Genomic DNA, 16863 nt, shown 5'->3' with positions numbered 1-16863 from the left:
AATATTTATAAGTCTTATAGCATTTATAGTAATATTTTTATTATATTATAGATTATTCAATTTGGAATATTTCCAATAACACTATTTGTATTATTTATTATCATATTATAAACAACTCAATTCCAATTCTCTATTTTTATTATCTTGAAAATGTTCATATTTCAATAATACCTTTTATTGATAAAAATATAATTTATTTAAAACATATCCAGGAAGAAAAGGAAAAAAGAAAAAAAGAAAAAAGGAGAATTTAATAAAATAACTTATTTAAGAATCACTTGTACTCTTTATGTCTGAGTGGGTTAATAAGGAATCGATGGAAAGTTTGAACTCCCTATTTTAAGGAAGGAATTGATTTTAAAAGGTTATTGGAAATACTTTTACTCCATATTTTAAGAAAGGGGTTGAGACGTTTTTTAAAGATGTTGCATGGAAGAAGAAAATGCCATTTTATCAGTAAAAAGTATATCAATAAAAACTAATAATATATTGATGGTAAGAAAAATCAATAAATGTGTACTTAAGTTTTCTAATGGGATAAATTAATTAATGCATTGTATATTAAGAAAAATCACACTCAAAGTTTTTGCCTAATTCCTTTTCAGTTTATTATAATTCATGCAATCGAAATGCCTAATAATAAAAGTACCAATGTAAGTATTTGTTTCGAATGAGTATAGTTACTTCAGTTTAAAATATTGTATAGCTTAGGTTTGGAGTTTTATTTTATTTCGTCTACAATTTAAAAAATAATTAGTCGTTTATTTGAGTGTTGTATAACCGTTATTATTATTTCCATTATAAAATCAAGTTTATAGATAGAATTTAATAAATTTTTTAATATTTAATATAATTTTATAATATTTCAAAATAATAATAAATTAACTATTTTTAATTTTTTTTTAACTTTTTAAAATTTTAAGATTTTTTTATTAATTAATTTTAATATTATACAAATTAATACTATCAATACAATTAGAATTACTGTTTTTAGCATTAAAAATTTATTATATAATTAAAAAATTAATTTATTATTAAATATAATATTAAAAATATTATTTTTAGAATTAAAATTATTATCTAATTAAAAAATTAATTAATTACTTAATATAATTTTAAAATATAATTAATATGTTATCTCTTAAAATAAAATTAGTATTGTTACTTGATTGAAAGATTAGTTATTAGTTGATATAATATTAAAATATAATTAATATGTTATTTTTTAAGATTAGAGTCAATATTTAATTAGGAATATAACTTATTAATTATTAAATTAATAAAAAAATTATAAAATTATACATAAGTTTCAATCTCATGTATCAAAAATAAGTGTACATACACAAATAAAAATTCTTTATATCAAAAATTAATATATAAACGTAAATAAATAAATAAATATATATATATATATATATATATATATATATATATATATATATATATATATATATATAATGGCGAAAAGCCCAAATAGAAAATATTTCAATTAGAAAATTTTTAATTTTTATCTTAGAGAGAAGGTCGAAATTGAATCCTGGATCGATACCGGAGGCGAACATAAAAAAAATACTAAGACTACTAAGTATCAATAATTAATAAAAAAAAATAATTACAAGTCACCAAAATCAAGAAGTCAATTCATCCAATAAAAAAAAAGATATTGAAAAAGATTGTATAAAATTAAGTATGAAAAACATAGACATAAAAGGAAAAATAAAAGTCATAAGGAATTATAACTTGATATCTTTCTAAAACGATATTTATGTTTTCAATCAAGATAGAATGGTTATATATATATATATATATATATATATATAATACTATAGAAAAAGATATATGAATTATATTAGAAAGTAAGTTAACTTGCTTAAAAGAACTGAGGGCTATTAAGCTGGAAATTCTCGATTATCAATATTAATGAAAATTTATCTATTACATTAGAATTTAGATGAATAAGTTTAGACTCTGGGTTGATTGTTTTTTTCTCATTTATCTAAGCTAAACTTGCTGCTGCAGCAGCACAATTTCATCCTCTTTTAGAGTTAAAATTTGAAAGAGTTCAAAATGCTTCACTATTTGGGTTCCTATATGCATATTGCCACATTCATCATGGCAAATGCCAACAATATGACCAGAAAAAAGAAGTCTTTGAGAAGTGATGAGACTCTTTTTTCTTTTTCCCTTCTTTTGCTTCATCATTTTCATTTCCCTTTTCACATCAATTGATATCTTCATCCCTCCATCAATTCATACCTTAAAATCCAACATTGATTTAACTAACCGCCTGCCTGTCATATCACTTCCATATTTTTCTTTTTCAATTACCAGACTAACTTTATATTTACAACTAAACTAAATCTAAAATGTTAACTCATTGTTATCTTTTTCTTTTATACGAATATACGAATCAACTATATCAGCTATAAATTGTACCGGCTGATTTTGGATTCGAATCATTTTTATACATTAAATATATTATAACTTTTATAGCAAGTAATTATTTTGTATTATACAACTACAATTATTAGACTTCTTATTAATTAAGAAGAAATTAAATTATTCTAATTTTTTTTATTTGCGAGTTTGTAATATAGTTATTTTCAGGGTATTAAAGGAGTATTTTGTATTTTATTTTTCTTAGCATTTTTAGATACATATATATATTTTATTATTTTTATATAATTTTATATATATTTAACATGAAACATTACTAAATTATGATTTTATAAGTAACATCTAACAATATAGTATAGAATTCATAAATATATTAAAATTTTATTTAAGAATTTATTTTTTAAATTTGATTAATATTAAAAAATATATGTCTTAATAATTTTTATGATTATAAAATATCTAATTAGATGTTCAATTTCTTAAGAATATTTATTTCATTAAAAATTTATATTTTTATTAATATTTATAATTTAAAAAATGAAAAAAATATTAAAAAAATAAAATACATATTATTTATTTGACATAAAAAATATATAACTTAATATTATTTACTAGCTAGTTATATGTATGGTTAGTTCATGAACTGATTAAGCAGGTTTCACTATCTAATGTCAAAGCAAATTAGCTGGTCTGATGCTAAGACATAAATCCTAATAGCTAGAAATCATTATCCAAGTCTACACCTTCAAATCTAGGCACATGCTTATCCTCATAAAGACAAATGGGATTTTACAAAATTCCAAAAAGAAATAAACGAGGCTGGGGTCATTTAGGTAAAAAAAGAAATAGAGGAGGAGGAAACATTACTCTCATAATTGCAATCAAAGTGTTTCTCAAATTGGGAACTATCCAGTGACTGTACTGCATTTTTATTTTTCCTTTTTGCCAAGGGCTCCACAAGAGATTGCAAAATAAACATAATCTTATCTAATATTTCATTAGCTTTCATGGACCAACTGTCACACCAAACATTTCTTTTTGAGCTTTTAATTATGAGGTTTTATTCTTTAATATTATATAATCTTAATTAACATTCTTTAGGAAACCATAGGAAAGGATTAGATGTAGATATTATATTGTTCTGTATACTTATGTTTTCAGTAATTCTTTTTTTTTTTCTAAATTAAAAAATTTGAGAGAAATGATGGGCCATTCTTCATTTATTGCTACATGCATGTTAAAAATGGCAAAATAACTTTAAATGTTACATAGTTGAGATGGATTTGATATGTCATAGTGGAAAAAGATTGAAATTAGAGTTATATAAAATTGTTTGATGAAATAGGGAAGTCAATAACATTTGCTCATAAAAATGCATGTTGCCTGTCTATATTGATTAGTTGTGGGTGGATAAAGGTTGCCTGAAGCCTTCAGTCCTAATAAGAGGAGATAAAGTTGGATAGTTCTAGTGTTTTACCCACCCATTACACATGGGCCAAGGGCCCAAAAGTCTATATTTGAACCCCCCCTTTTTTTTTTAATCCTTAAAAAGAAAAACTCAATTTATATTTTTTTTGTTTATTTAAACAAAGATATAATCTGGATCCCTCAATCTTAAATTGAATTAGATAAATCCTTAAATTTATAAATTTAGATTTTGAAATCCCCTCAATGCAATACTTATTTATTTTCTCATGTCAGGTTTAAATAAATTTGAAGTGTGTTATGAAAGCATGCTTGCTTTGATGATGGATTGAAGATTAGAGATGATAGTAAAATTGCAAAGCGATTTATGAGAGCTTGAGCATTTTGAATGTGGCTCAAATCAAATCAAAGATATACTTAGTCATGGATTAGCTATTTATTAATTATTAAATAAGATAATTTGAGAAGAAAATTATAAAATTGAAATAGCAATAGAAAATATTTAATATTGTGTTTGATTAAAATGAATTCTATAAAATTTTTATAATATTTATTTATAAATTCAAAGTTTATGTGCTTCATTAAAATAAAAGTTTTACATAATTAAACTTGTAGAATTGTCTCGGTTTTAACTAAAATAAATTCAACAAAATAAATAGTATTTCTAAATAAATTATATATTTGAAAGTCAACTACCAAAATACATTATTTCAAATTTAATATTTCATTTGAAATGATTATATAGTTATTATTTAATATTTTTGATATTCATTTGCAAATGAAATAAATTTTTAAAATAAATCTCAACTAAACATAATATAATTATAGAACTTGCCACAAATTTAAAACTATTATAATTAATATAAATCTCTTGTCATTTAATATCAATCAAAATCTTTTTTTTATCATGGCAATCTCTCTTCAAACAAGCATTAGTACACAGTATAGAAAATTTGAAATAAATATTTGAGGTTTGTTTTTGTGCTAAACCTTTATAAAAGGAAGCTACTAGTTAAGTTATGTATTTACTAGTTGAGTTAATTAGAAACTTGTTGACTCAACGGATGTATTATTAACTTGTTAGTTATTGCATTAATAGGCTTGTATCTAGTATAATTGTTGTTAGTAGTTTTATATAATAATATTTAGTTAGCATTAGTTATATAAGTCGGTCTTATTAACTTTGGATGCAATTAATGAAAATATAATTGTTACATTCTTTTTTTGTTAATCTATCACATGGTATCAGAGTGGGATCTCTTCTCCTCAATTTTCTCTTTCTTTCTCACTTGCCAAATATATTAAATTCTACTTTGTTCTTCTTCAAATACTTTAAATCCTAATGAAGATCTTCTCCTTATTTTCTTCAACATCCAAAAAATCGTAGTTCTATTATTGTCGCACCAGAACTCACATCCATGAATTTTTTTCTTGGAAAAGGTCTTTGTTTCTTGCAATTTCAATTATAAACAAACAAGCTTTTCTTGATGATACTTTGTTTCTTCCTTCGTATATCTCATGAAAATTTGTTGTAATAATATGATAATTGTTTGGTTACTTCATGCAATTTTATCACCAATTGTTTCTATTGTTTTTTTTTTCTTGATGAGGCTAGTCAAATATTCTCTCAACTAAATGATTCTAGAATTTGTCATTTTTGACATGTTTTGAGTATAACTACACAAGGTAGCAGCGTTGTTGATTGTTATTTTACACAACTCAACAACATTTAGGAGGAGCTTCGAAGTTATAAATTTTTGCCACATTATTTTTATGGTCATTACAATGCAACTTATTTTCAGGCCTTTGTTGATATACAATAGAAGGATTGTGTTTTTAAGTTCCTTAATATTATTGGAGTGCATTTCGTATTTATATACTGTGTTATTGCTTACACAAATTGCATGTTTTTAGTAGTACAACCATTTGTTGGGTTGAGTGTTGCTGTTGAACCATGCCTAATGAGTTTGTCCATAGCATTTGTGACTTGGGTTTGATCTCATTAACATTATATACCTCTTAATCATTTTATGTAGATCACTAAACCTTATTTTATTTTATATTTAGAAGTCCACTGTCCCTTTTTGGAAACAGCAGTAATGATGGCGGAATTATCACTGTAATCATAAACTTATTTTGTCATTTGTAAAGATTTTAATCATTCATATTGAGTCATTTATGCAACTTGACAACTTATACCCATGCATGATACACTTACATTTTTTTCACTGCATTAGATAAGCAGCTTTAATATTAACATATATATGCATGCATGATACATTGCTAATGCTTTAACCTAGAATACCTTATGCTTTGAAATAGTAAATATCTAACTGTCTAGTTATTTATTAATTTTATTATTTTTATTGTAATGACCGGAAACCAGATCACATGAGATATTGTCCGTTTTAGCCCCCCACTGGCCTCACGGTTTTTTTTCCTTTGGCAGGTTCAAGAACTTTCCAAGAGATTACCCATCTTAGAATTTCTCTGAACTAAGCATATTTGACTTTGAAGTTCCTACAACTCTACAGCCAAACAACTAAAAGACACCTCATTTTCTGCTCGGTTTCCTAAGTATATTCCTCTCACGAATGGTTCTGCCACAACACCTTAACCATCGGTATAACTTTAGAGCGCAGTTGGCAAACTTGAGAGCAGTTGGCCAAAATGAACAATATCTCATGTAATCTTGTTCCGGGTCATTACAAATGGTATCAGAGTAGGACTCCTCTAGTAGATGTGTGGTTCGAGGACAAACCAGGCGGAAGCTGGTAGACATATGACAGCTTGACCTAGAGAAGCGGTCCGACAAGGGCAGAAAGTAGCTGCCGGAGCAATGATAGGATGCCTGGACAAGGAACGGCTTCTGGCAGGCTTCTAGGATGGCAACACTTTAAGGTACGATGATACATGAATAAATCAAATTGCACATTAAAATGGGGCAGGGAATGGTTGATAACATATATGTAAAGTGTTGGAACTAATCACATGAGGCACTTTTTGGTTGTTTGGTTGTAGAGTTATAGGAACTTCAATAATAAACATGCTTTGTTCGAAGAAATTTTAGGATGGGTGACTTCTTAGGAAGTTCTCGAACTCGCCAAAGGGACAAAACCGTGAGGCTAGTGGAGGTCAAAGCAAACAATATTTCATGTGATGTGGTTTCGGGTTATTATATTTATTGTCTTACTAAAATCCTTTGTTGTCTATTCATACTGTGAGCATTTAATGCATTTGTCCCTTATACAGTTTTTCCTATTCTATAATCTCAAATGCTTCTATTAAGTTCCTGCCTTCTTAAGTAATAGAGTTTTTATATTTGGTTATAAATACTGTGATGCTTTGTATGATTGGTCATTGCATCTCACTAACTCCTTCTAGGTAAGGTTATATGCCTACTCTTGGTTTTGTATTTGGATGCAGTTATTTCAGTTGGGTTATTCTCTATTGTCTTAAACTAATCGTGTTTTCCAACTCTTAATATAAAGCTAACAAGAGAAAGAATATTTGCAATTATCAGTTTAATATTGTTGTTGTGGATATGTAATTTAATACACTTTCCTTTTCTTTGCATGTTATTGCACACCTGTTAGCTTTGCAAACAAACATACTTTCTTTGTTTTGATTTTACTCTCTGTGAGGCTTGTAAAAGACTGTTGTCTGCTTCTTCTGTATAGAGCATGCCACAAGATTTTTTTTTAATTCTAAATATATGCTATTTTCATTTTTATTATTTCCAAAAGTGTGTTTACCTTAGGTTTACTGTTTTTTAAAGGTTTGTTTCCCTTACAAAGATATAGGCATACTCATTTATTTTCTTAGGGACACTTTTTTCGAAGTATGTGTTTCGTACTAAGGTAAGAGAAGCCTACGGTCATATCCTTTCTAGATGTTCTAAAGTTGTTAAATGGTCTTTCTTTAAATAAACAAACTAAACTTCTTACTAAAACCCTAAAAAAAAAGCCTTCGAAACTTTATTACAACTTTGCAGACATACATCATAGTCAATATATGTATGATGCTGTTTTTTAAAGTTTATCTCCTTTCTATTGCACTAACTTTTTTTTTTCTTTTTTTTTGGCCTGTTTGTTACCTCATAAAATAAAAGCCTCTAATTTCAGTTATACAGCACACAAGTTGGCATTATAAGTATTATCATATATTCTCATTCAATTATTTTAAGCTCTTCTAATGTTTTCATGTCTATGTTGGCTTTGCTGTTTTACAAAGATTTTTCTTATTGTTTTATCTTTGTTGTGCTTCTAACATAGTAGTAAAGTTTAGCCTTATATATAGGGTACTGTTTATGTCAGATTTTGATTTTATTTTTGCATATTTCTACCTGAAAAGAGAATGTTGACTGTTTAGTTTATAAGTGTAGTATGAGTAGCTTTGTTGAATAGATAAAAAAAAAAAAAAAATTGTTTAGTGGTTGTTTCGTGATCCTTGATTACATTTAAAAGAACAAAGTTTTAAATTATATTATGCCACTTATTGCTCAACTTATATGAATCTAACTAGCTTGGTGAATATATAAATAAAAAAATTTTAAATGGTTATTTGTGGATCATTGATTATATTTAGAAAAATAATTGATTAGATTTTAAATTATATTTGACTATTTCTTGCATGTTTGGTTATCCTGGTTAAAATATTGTACAAGTCTCACAATAAATTGGTTGCCAGATTGTTTACATGTATGCATGCCGGATGTTTATGATGTTATTTAGAAATAATTGTTTGTATTGATGTTTGTTATGGATTGGTATGACTAAAAATATTTACAAAAAGGGGATAATCAACATATCATTATATTATACATTTGAATGTATACCGTGAAACGGCAACAGACTCGAAACTTTTATCTAATATATAAATAAAAAATAAAATAGAATAAGAATTCGAACCAATTGGATTGAAACAGAATAAATGATTAAAAATGAATGCAATGCAATGATTTTTTTAAAATTTTACTGAAAATCTGGTAATAATTTTTTTAAAATCGGACTAATGTTTTCCCGTAAAACGAGTCCGAATTAAATATTCTAAATTAATACCACAATTCACGTTAAAAATTCATAACTAATTATTCAGGAAGAATTTAAGTAAATCAATACTACCAAAATTCTTGAAATAATGCGACCATCATTCTGCCTATTGGCATGCAAATCAAGGCCATCTACTCGAAGCTTTCGACGCAAGGATTCTAAATATGCAGTTATTTTCGTCTAACACTACCTAATTTCCACAAAGGAGCTCACAAGGGGGCTGCTCCAGCAAAGCTCCACCACTTGATTCCAGCTACGGCAGCTGCTGGGGAGGCTTCAAGCAGGCGTCATTGAAGGTGAGGAAGCTCCTAGCAGTCGCGCCTTAGCCTGCAGCTGCAGAGATCAACCGGAGCACCAAGGACAGCAGCATGCAGCCTTCGTCCTCTCCTCCAAAATGACTTTCCAGCGAGAAAGAATAGGAGAGGCTGAGTTGTAGCTGCTGAAGGGAGCTGAGGACGCCAGTGAGGGTGATGCTGGACTGGAAAATAGCGGCAGAAATGGGGGAGGCAAGTGGTGGAAGAGGGAGGAGCAGGGGGAGTTGTGGTGTACTCGGGAAGAAAGGGAATAGGGGAAAAGAAATGGGTTTGGGTATATATAAAAATAAATGTGTATTGTTATTATTATTATTATTTATTATTAATTATATATATATATATATATATATATATAATATAATATATGCACTTACTCTTTTTTTTTTTTATATTTTTTATCATGATTTTAAAGTAGTATCTATTTAATTCTTTTCTTTCCAAATAAAGTGCAGTGAAAGTCATAGAAATATTTATAAAGTTGGGTATCTCAAACTGTATCTTTCAAATAATAAAGTTATTATATTATATACTACATACTTATATTATAGAGCTAATTATAAAATAAAAATAAATAAACTAATCTCTCAATTAATTATGTATAAAAAATAAAATTTAATTAAATAAAAAAAATTATGAACATATAAAAATTGAAATTAATTTGTTATGAATTGGAAATGGTTTGCAAATGGCTAAAAGTGAATTGGATTCGATTTTAAATTTAAAAATTATAGTAAAATCCGATCCAACCCGATATAAAGCTAAAAGTTAAAATTCATATATGATACATGATTTATATAAAATTACTTCATTATAATATCATATATATACTTTCTTTATAATCCTAAAATTCTTGACAATTATTTTTCTATTTTATTTCATATTTTTTTCTCTTAAATTTTTAAAATTATTTTTTAGTTTTATTTTTTTATAAAAATAATATTAAATATTAAATATTATTTATTTAATTATATCTATTCATCTAATTTAATTATATAATTACATGTAATTTTATTTGTTATTTTTCTTGTTAAAAATCTGATTAAAAACTTATGAATCTAAATTTATTAATTTTAAATATTAAATTCAATTTTAGATAATTACAACTCAACTAAAATCGTTTAGGTTAGTACACAGCTTCTAAATCAATCCACCCAATCTATGAACATATGTAATTATCGCTTATAACTTTTTCTTGTATTTTTACAAGTGGCATTACCATATAGTAAATGCTCCACCGTGCCAACTTATCATTATGTTTCAATTATATATTATTACGTTATTGTGTTTGGAGTTAATTGTTGTTTGAAGTATTACACTACACTTCACAATTATAATTGTTTCACATTATATTTCGTGCTTCAAATTTTAAATTTAACTTTAATATTCAATCTTGCAATGCTATAAAATAAATAACTGCATAAAAGAGATAAAATAAATGATATATGCGAGGCATCGTGCGAAAAACTTTCTAATTTTTAAATAAATTTAAAATGAATTTGAATATAGGTGTGGTAATTGAATTTAAATTCAAATATTTTTCAAATATTTCCTAATTCCAAACACATCAGCAATAATTCCCCTGTCAACTTTTATTTCCTTAGCTATTCAAATCAGAGGTTGGTTGGTGGTTTGAAAGTTCAATTTGGAAGTTAGACTTGGACTTGAAGGTGCATCTTTGGTAGACCCATTTTACACATATCTTCCAATTAAACACCTCTCACACTGTTCTCTTTATTCATAAAGCTTCAACAACCCATTCTAAACAATTCAGCATTAGTGGAGCCCTAATATCAAATGAACCACTATTTTATAGTGGATCCCATAACATCAATTGTTTCTTTCCTTTTCCATTATAAAGTCACACTTGCCCATCAAACCAACACTTTGTGGGGCCATAGATACTTTGCCCCTTTTTTTATTGACTTTAAATCTAGTCTCACACTACTTTTTCTAACATGAGAATAAGATTATGAACCCACCCTATGATACAATGCACCAAATAAGTTTTTATCTTGCTGACGTGTCACACAATCAAGAAAGATGCAGAAAACTAATTACATACTGTTGTACCAAACTATACCCGCCAGAAGACCCAATTTTTTTTGTTTTTATTTGCTTAAATAATTTATTAATATTTTAAAAAAATATATCCTTCCCAAATAGTGACAAAATAAATCAAATACAAAAAAAAAAAAAAGAACTAAGGGAGTCTTTTGGAGTTTAGGTTCCTTCTCTCCATTTCTATTCCAGAAATTTTTGCTTCTATCAGCTCTGACAAGCCAAAATTATTTTATTGAACTCAAAAGGTAAACGGTTTTTAAGTTACCAAGCTTTAATCTTTATGTTATCACATTGATCTCTGCTGAACAAGTTTACATCTTTTTTCTTTTCAAATGTTCATTTGAATCAATTAATCTTCTGCAAGATTGTTCAATTTTGGATCTGACTGAGTAATAGGGTTTTTGATCTGGAATGCAATCTAAGTATGGGAGTTGTTTTTTTGATTCAGTTGTGGTGTTTCGATTAATGGGTTTTCTTAGTTGAGGCTTAAATTCATCATTTGGGGTTTAAAGTTTTAATCTCTTGCTTTTTATTCCCTGAACTCGAGATTGCACTTGAATAGTAGGTAAAGGCCTTTTGATAAAGCTGTTAAGAGTTTTTGAGAGTTTATTGGTGTTGGGTCAGTTAGGGTTTTGAGAATTTATTGCCATGGATGGAATTGGAGAATCATCTGCATCTGGGTCTACTGAATCTATTCCTAAGTTGTCAAAAAGTGGTGATGATGATAGTTGTCCTAGGCAAGTGTCGCCTATTAGGATTGGTGGGTCGAGGAATACAAGCCCGTTGGGTCGTGTTGGCTCGAGGAATACTAGTCCTTCTAGACAGAAGGCTGTTAAGACGAAACCACGGGGTTTAGATGAGGAAACAGCAGCTACATTTGGTAAGGCTGTTCAGCCTGATGTTCAAATGGAGGATAACATATGGGCAATGTTGCCTGAAGATCTACTGAATGAGATTTTAGCCAGGGTTCCTCCTTTTTTGATATTTCGTCTTCGTTCAGTTTGCAAGAGGTGGAATTCTATTCTTCAAGACAGTAGTTTTCTTAAGTTTCATTCTCAAGTACCGTCTCATGGGCCTTGTCTTTTGACATTTTGGAAGAATTCGCTGACACCACAGTGTTCAGTTTTTAGCTTGCCTTTGAAAACTTGGTACAGAATTCCTTTTGCATTTTTACCACAGTGGGCATTTTGGTTGGTTGGTTCTTCAGGGGGGCTTGTTTGCTTTTCTGGTCTTGATGGGCTAACTTTCAAAACTTTAGTTTGTAATCCTCTCACTCAAACTTGGAGAACATTACCAACAATGCATTATAATCAACAAAGACAATTAATATTGGTTGTTGATAGAATGGATCGCTCATTTAAAGTGATAGCCACCAGTGATATATATGGTGATAAGTCATTGCCCACTGAAGTGTACGATTCAAAGCTCGACAGATGGGTGCTCCACCAAATAATGCCAGCAGTCAATCTCTGCTCCTCAAAGATGGCTTATTGTGACTCCAGATTGTATCTGGAAACTCTTTCACCACTTGGTTTGATGATGTATCGGCTTGACACAGGTTACTGGGAACACATTCCAGCTAAGTTCCCTCGGTCCTTGTTGGATGGTTATTTGGTGGCTGGCACTCAGAAGCGTCTGTTTCTAGTTGGAAGAATTGGCCTTTATAGTACTCTCCAAAGCATGAGGATTTGGGAATTGGATCATGCAAAAATTATGTGGGTGGAGATCAGTAGGATGCCACCAAAGTACTTTCGAGCTTTGTTAAGATTATCAGCTGAAAGATTTGAGTGCTTTGGACAGGATAACTTGATTTGCTTCACATCTTGGAACCAAGGAAAGGGCCTTCTATATGATGTAGATAAGAGGTTTTGGTCTTGGATTGCTGGGTGTGCTCTTCAGTCATATAACAGTCAGGTGTGTTTCTATGAGCCAAGATTTGATGCTTCCATCTACTGAGCAGACAATTTCTTTTGCAGCTTATGCCATTCTAATGTTATTAAGAATATCATGAGGGAATTGAGGCATCTTCATTTGGGCATCTATTCCTCTTCTCTCTATTTAGCGCGTATCGTAAGGTTCTTTTCACAGGCTGATTGACTAATAATTCAAGTTCCTTTATTTTTACTCACTGGATCAACATTATTGGTAAAAAATTAGGAAGCGACAGGTTATGTCAGCAAGTTTTTTTAATGTGTAATTAGCGATACTGATATCACCACCTACTACCTCGGCTTTATATTGCATCTGGATTGAGCACCATCTGGTCTGCTCGTATTGAGTTTCGGTCAACTATGATGCACAAGGACTGACTTGTTATTTTCTGATCACATAAAGAAGGGTGGGCTTTTCTTGAATGTGCTAATTGACGACTATGTCTTGGGTGAAATTGTAAGAAAAGTTTTTCTCTTTTGCTCGTGTAAATTTTCTGAAAATGTTCATCGCATGGAAATTTTGCATTTTGAACTTCAATGATATCCTTCTTAATTTACTTTCATGGTGCCAGTTGTTGTGATTGTTTATTCCAGTCTATGTGATCTTCTTGTTGGACTCATTAGCTGTTGACGTTTGATGTTCTATCTCTTAAAAAATCTATGTACTCTCATTTTATTTTTCAACACTTGCTTAGATTTCTGCATTGTGGGCATTAATGTTGCTCCAGTATACTTCAAATTACATTACATGTGGCACTGTATTCATTACAGTGTGGGAACTTATCCCAATTTCAGTGTACTTTAACAATGAGGAATGCATTTTCAACTATGTTGCTGTTGTCATGATTATCTGGAATAATAGTTATATGGTTCTTGTGATATTTAGACAGTTTTCCTTCGATTCTCTTTTCCAAAAACTATTTGGAGATTCTGTGCTCAACACTGCCTTCTTTTGTTTCTGATCAGTGTATATTATTACTTCAATCTCTTCTCAGGCTGTATTGTGGAACTTTCTGTTTTCTGTGTCTTAGCGTGCCTTGTTTATAAATGATAAGTGATCTGAAGTGAAGAAAACCTGCATAGAAAAATTCTGAGATTTCTCAGTATTCATTGGATCATGTTCTTCAGTTTGATGAGTACTCTGTTTCCTTCCTTTTTATTTTTTGTGAAATGATACATGAGTGGTTTTTAGCAGTTTGGCTATTTGTCATTTTTTGTGGTAAACAATGATAGTTTCTGCAGTTACTATATGGACTAGGAACTTGTGTCTTATCCAATAAATTCTCATTTATAATCTCCAACTATATGCTTGAACTATATTCCAGGGAGGTCATCCTTTGAATTGCTTTCCTCAACATTTCATCATTGAGAGACATTTTCTATCATTTATCCCAGCTGAGGAATTTGTTTTCTGATGCATCAAAATTGATATTAATGATTTACCAAAGCTGGCAGAATTGATCGTCAAAGAGAAACTAATATTTTATGTAACTCTGCAAAGTGGCTGCTGACAGTTGTGGTAAATATGGAAATGTGGCTATGCTACTGTGGGATAATAATTTCTGTGTATGTATCTTTTTCTTCCCTTTCTTGGGAAAATTAAGTTAGGCATCATTCATGATTTTGTTGACATAAGTATTAGCTGTCAGCACCATAGGTTCTACTTTGCAGCAGCAGAACCATAAACAATCTTTTGTTTTTCTTGGTTCTCAAAGCAACATCTTCATGTCTTGCTGTTTTAAATTAATCTCAAGCATGACACCTAATTAAGCTTTATTATCATGAAAAGAAAACATAAGATATCTACATATCATGTGAACATGTCCCTTGAGATTTGAGAGGCTTCCAAGTCCTGATATGTATATATAGTAATCAATGCATATCTATCTAATTGATAATTCTGTCTACCCACATTATATACTTATTTTACAATCTCCAACCTTTTCTTAGAAAAAAAAAAAACCCTTCAAATTTCCTACAAGATTTGCAGTTTGTGGCCTTAACAAGCATATCAAAGCACATATCATAAAGATTTACATTATCAAGACATGACTTTGGTAAATGAAGCCATACCATGTGTACATGTGTCCACACACATCCCTCCTTTCTTTTTATAATTGATTGATAAGCTCACAAGAAAACCTGATCATAATCTTTTCAAAAACAACAAAAAAAATAAAAATAAAAAAACAAAACAAAACAAATTCATTAAGGAGTTGCTTGCTTTCGGCTATAAATTCTTTTATAATTATTATTATTTTTGTATTATAATAATAAAACAAGCTTCCCATGCTCTTTATTCAAAATATTTAACCACATTATTAATTTTTTTTTTATTAACACATTAATTAAGAAGAAGAAGAAGAGAGAGAACAAGATTCTGAAAATGAAAGTCAGTTACCTTTTTCTCTATCTCCCATTTTTTTTTTTTCTTTTCCATAAACTTGCTTAGCAGCTCCTTTATAAAAGTTAAGAAAATGGACACCAAAAAAACACCCAGAGAAAGAGAAGCCTTTTCCACGAAGGTTCAAAGGGATTTCCTCTGAGAACTTTTGTTTAATCAGCTCGAGAATGAGGAATTGTGGGTTAATGTTTATTTATTTCTCACTGTGTTTTGTATGTGGACCGAGTAGCAGAGGATTGCAATGTATCATATATTATAGATTTAAAAGGGAAAAGGAAAGCAAACGTCTCGGTTTCTAAATTTGACCACACTGATCTCTAATTTTATTACTAAATGCTAATGGTTTTTAGTAAATCAATGTTTCTAATTTTACTATTGCATCTTCTTCTAAGCTCTTAATTTTATGCTCATGCCTCTTTTTTATTTTTTATTTTTTTGGGAACTATGCTTTTGCCTTATAGTATTTAACTTTCTTCCTTTCTTTTCTAGTATTTCCCAAAGACCGTCGTACATTCCAAGGCTAGTCATTCACCATGTACTAGCTTTTTTTATGGCTTTTATATATATATATATATATATATGAAAAACTTATCTAATCGGGTCGGTTGGATTGATAAAAGGAATTAAGATAAGATTGAAAATGAGAACGAATGATTTTCATTTTTTTTTTCTGTTAGTAAGAAATTATTGTGGAATTGAGATTCAACTTCCTCATCAATAAGAATTAACTATTTCTTCCTTCTCCTTAGAAAATGATTTTTTTATTCCTACGAAAATCAAGTTAGATTAATTTACAATTGTCAAATAATTAGAAATCAATAAATTATTAGAAAAAAATCATAAAATTATAATTTAATTTAAATTTCACGTGTCAAAAGTAAACATATATACTAAATAGAATTACGTGTCAAAATATAATAACACATGTCAAGAAGTTTTTATATCTGAAAATTTTATATATATAAATAATAATTGTGATCCCTTTTCTTTTGTAATAAAAACATATTGAATTTATTTGTTAAATAATTTATTGCCTTATATAAGTCAATCATATAGTATATGGAATAAAGAAATCTAGTTATTTCAAAAAAGATTAACTTCAATTTCTGCTCTCACATTTTTAAGGGGCAAAACCATCCCATCTCCTAACCTTACTATCACTTTCAAATTTAAGTATTTTAGAGCTTTACTTTTTATATTTTTTATCGAATTTATTCAAGCTGATATAGGAGTACGCCTTTTATAATGCAATATGCATACGTGTTTTATTTTTTAATAAT

At 28.7% G+C, this 16863-nt stretch overlaps 1 protein-coding gene across 1 annotated transcript; it reads left to right on the top strand.

Moving 5' to 3' along the window:
- Positions 1-11369: 11369 nt before the first annotated feature.
- LOC8276097 (F-box/kelch-repeat protein At5g15710) lies at positions 11370-13736 on the top strand. The gene has a single exon (XM_025159847.2). The coding sequence runs from the start codon at positions 11897-11899 to the stop codon at positions 13202-13204; it is 1308 nt and encodes a 435-aa protein (XP_025015615.2). The 5' UTR covers positions 11370-11896; the 3' UTR covers positions 13205-13736.
- Positions 13737-16863: the final 3127 nt, after the last annotated feature.

This window comes from Ricinus communis, chromosome 5, assembly GCF_019578655.1.
Source record: "Ricinus communis isolate WT05 ecotype wild-type chromosome 5, ASM1957865v1, whole genome shotgun sequence".
Lineage (NCBI taxonomy): Eukaryota > Viridiplantae > Streptophyta > Magnoliopsida > Malpighiales > Euphorbiaceae > Ricinus > Ricinus communis.
Note: the sequence above shows the minus strand (reverse complement) of the source record. Positions and strands in the feature narration are given on the sequence as shown.